The 2,966-nt window shown below is 39.8% G+C and overlaps 1 protein-coding gene across 1 annotated transcript in view; it reads right to left on the bottom strand.

Moving 5' to 3' along the window:
* Positions 1–305: 305 nt before the first annotated feature.
* The window catches only part of SAMD12 (sterile alpha motif domain containing 12), a gene marked incomplete at both ends in the record, with an annotated part of 26,869 nt that continues 24,208 nt past the window's right edge, over positions 306–2,966 (bottom strand). The window contains one exon of the mRNA XM_010189537.1: positions 306–435. Coding sequence (XP_010187839.1) covers positions 306–435 — 130 coding nt within the window. The remainder of the gene's footprint in view (positions 436–2,966) is intronic.

Raw genomic sequence — 2,966 nt, 5'->3', positions numbered from 1 at the left:
GGACATTTCTTAATGTTTGGGCTTTTTTGTTGTTTATTTGTAATGAACAGGCTGTGGCCCTTACCCACAGACTGACTTTTTTCCTCATTATATTAACCCTGAATAATCTGAAATTTATCTTTTCAAGAGATGGGGAAATCACCACATCCTGTGAATGCTGGTGCGTTCCCCCCACTCTAACCCATGCAACTCTCTAGTCATACAATCAACAAAAAGCCCTCAGTGCACAGTCATAATCCATTAACAACGAAGTAAAACAATCTGCCACATTTCAAGTAAAATATTTCTGATAGTGCATACTTTACCAGTTATGTCATGCTGCTTGAATGACTCACTGTAGATCTGATACTGATTAGGGCAATGTTTCTTCAGCCATTTGCAGACATCCTGCTGGGTCCATAACGCCACAGGCTTGGTCAGCTTCACAGTTCCGGACTAGAAACACAGGATGAAGAACAGAAATGATGTTTAGTCTCCACACAAGTTTCAGAAATATTAATCTGTGATGTCCATTTATGATATTAAAATAATAAATGCAAGATAGGAGCTGCTCTGGCTGGCAGATATCCAATAATCACCAGCATGATACACAAGACCCAGCTATTCAAATACATCATACAGGAATCACACACTAAAAGGTTCTTTAATGTTATTTTGCATTGCACGCATGTTCCTCGCATCACAGAAACCTACTGCACCAAGTCTTACCTGGTGACCAACTCTGACAGCACCCAAAGGGCAATAGTTGCACCGTTTGAAACCTTCAAATTCACAAGAGGGACGTACATTTGTGTCCCAGTTTGGAGAGAACCATGGAAGACCAGGAGTATCCTCAGGCCAGGCGTGTTCCTCAGCTACAACTAGAAAAGGTCTTGCAGCAAAGCCCTTTAGTGCAAGCGCGCTTAAAGACCAGTTCTGCCTGGGCAAAGGGCACTACACACCAGTGGAGGCAGAGCTGGTGATACCAGTGCACGCTGAGCATTTCAGCTGACGCTGTTCCTAGCCCAAGTCATGCTCACAAGCGGTTTTAGTTTTCCTGCTTCCTTTTTACTTTTAATTCTCCCACAATCACCATTATGTGAAATAAGTAGGACTCCTTAAAACAGTCACTTCTTTGTAAATAAAAGAATACAAAAGACCACTGTTCAATACTTTCCTGAAAACTGTTTTATAATAGGTGATCTGAACAAATAGATTAACAGTTTACACATAAAACATTCATAAATAAAGTTAGTCAGTGATATTATCATATGTATAAGTCACATTTCATTTAATCAAACAATTCACCTTTGCACATGTATTTTTTTTTAACCATATAAAAATGCTGAGTTCTAGACAACCTGAACTGCAGGGATTTAAAGCCTCTTGGCAAAGTAGGCAAAACAAAAACAACAATAAAAAAGAGAAAATATACTCAAAGTGATTTCATCTTTTTTTTGCAACAGTCTGCCCAAGAGACTGAAAACATCTTAAATAGATGAGCAGTTGTTACCAACAATAAATGTTTAACATTGGACATGGCTGATGTAAGAGGGCACGAACACCAATACATCCGTTTACTTCATGATTTTGTGAAAGAACTGAGCCTACAGAATAAAATCAAAGTATCTTTGTTCCCATGCTGTGCATGCAGAATACCTGTCCTCCAGCTCCTTGGTGGTGTAGAAGCTTCAAGAGAAGTTTTTCTGCACAAGTTTGAGGGGAAGGGGAACGGCCTCTTAACCATTTTTCTCCATCAGGACTCACGGCAGATTCCCTTGCTGTTGCCAGCCAGAGTTTATCCCAGCGTTTACGCAGATGTACTCTGTCAGACAGACCTTTTCAAAGGTGCTTTCAAATTTTTCATTACTTTGGCCCAAAGGACCAAAGCAGCTTTAAGCTACTGCTTTACATGTCCTATTAAGTCCATAAAGTACATCATGCAAAGATATTAAGCTCAGGCCAGGGAATATGGCAGAGCTAAAACTCCAATAGGCAAACATGTCTTGAATTTCTCATGTCCAGTTTTCCCTCTCTCTTTTTCATTGGCTGGGTAGAAGTTAAATAAACAGCAGGAAAATTATAGTTGAATATATAATCCAATGCACATCCCTTAGCTCAGCCTTTCTTGTTTTGAACAAAAATACACTCACCAGAAACAAGAATCCTGCTTCAAACACACAAATAGGCACCATCCACATTTAGAGGTATCACAGCAATGCACAAACCCACCCCAAACACTTGATTCTTATATTTTGCTGCCACCCACCAATCTGCCACAGGCCAGAGCCTGGCTGACAGACTTGGTGTTCACAAAAAAATAACATTTGAGAGGTGTTTACGGTGCAGGACAGTGCTTGCTCCACCACTAACTCTTCTGAGAAGCACATACAGAAATCTGCTCTGGGCGCTGCACAGATCTGGAGATGGGGCAACCACTGTGGGGAGAGCAAATGCCCTGAACCGGTCCTCACGCAGCGGAGGAGATCAAAGGCTCCTCTTTGAACCTCTCTAACCTACTTGTTACTGGTATTTCAGTCAGAGAGGAAACTGAATTTCAACGAAGAGCCCAATAGTATGGGGTCGGTTCACTGATTTTTATTACACGCATATTTAAATGTGTGTCCTTCACAAATAACATCAAAGAAAAAAAACCAAACAAGTAAAAATAGCCATATAACAGAAGCAGTCTCTCTGATTCCATGGAAATCCCTAAATAACAAGGTCAAGGCTTTAGCGTGTATCTTTATATTAGTTACTGTTTTAATTTTAAGATACTTCTTGAGCATTGGAAGCTTTGAAGACAGAGGAAAGTCTGTCAGTCCTTGAAAAATAAATTGTTAATGGCTTTTCTTGTACATCCTAAAATTACTCACATTACAAATATTTGTATACAAATAGATAGAGCTAGCTATAGATTTACAAGCTATTTATTCCTAGCTGAAAGTACACAAGTAGTGCCAATGTTTGTTTTAACTAAGAGGATG

The sequence above is a fragment of the Mesitornis unicolor genome, unplaced genomic scaffold (genome assembly GCF_000695765.1).
Source record: "Mesitornis unicolor isolate BGI_N332 unplaced genomic scaffold, ASM69576v1 scaffold8038, whole genome shotgun sequence".
Lineage (NCBI taxonomy): Eukaryota > Metazoa > Chordata > Aves > Mesitornithiformes > Mesitornithidae > Mesitornis > Mesitornis unicolor.
The sequence above is the reverse complement of the archived record's forward strand: the minus strand, read 5'-3'. Positions and strand labels throughout refer to the sequence as shown.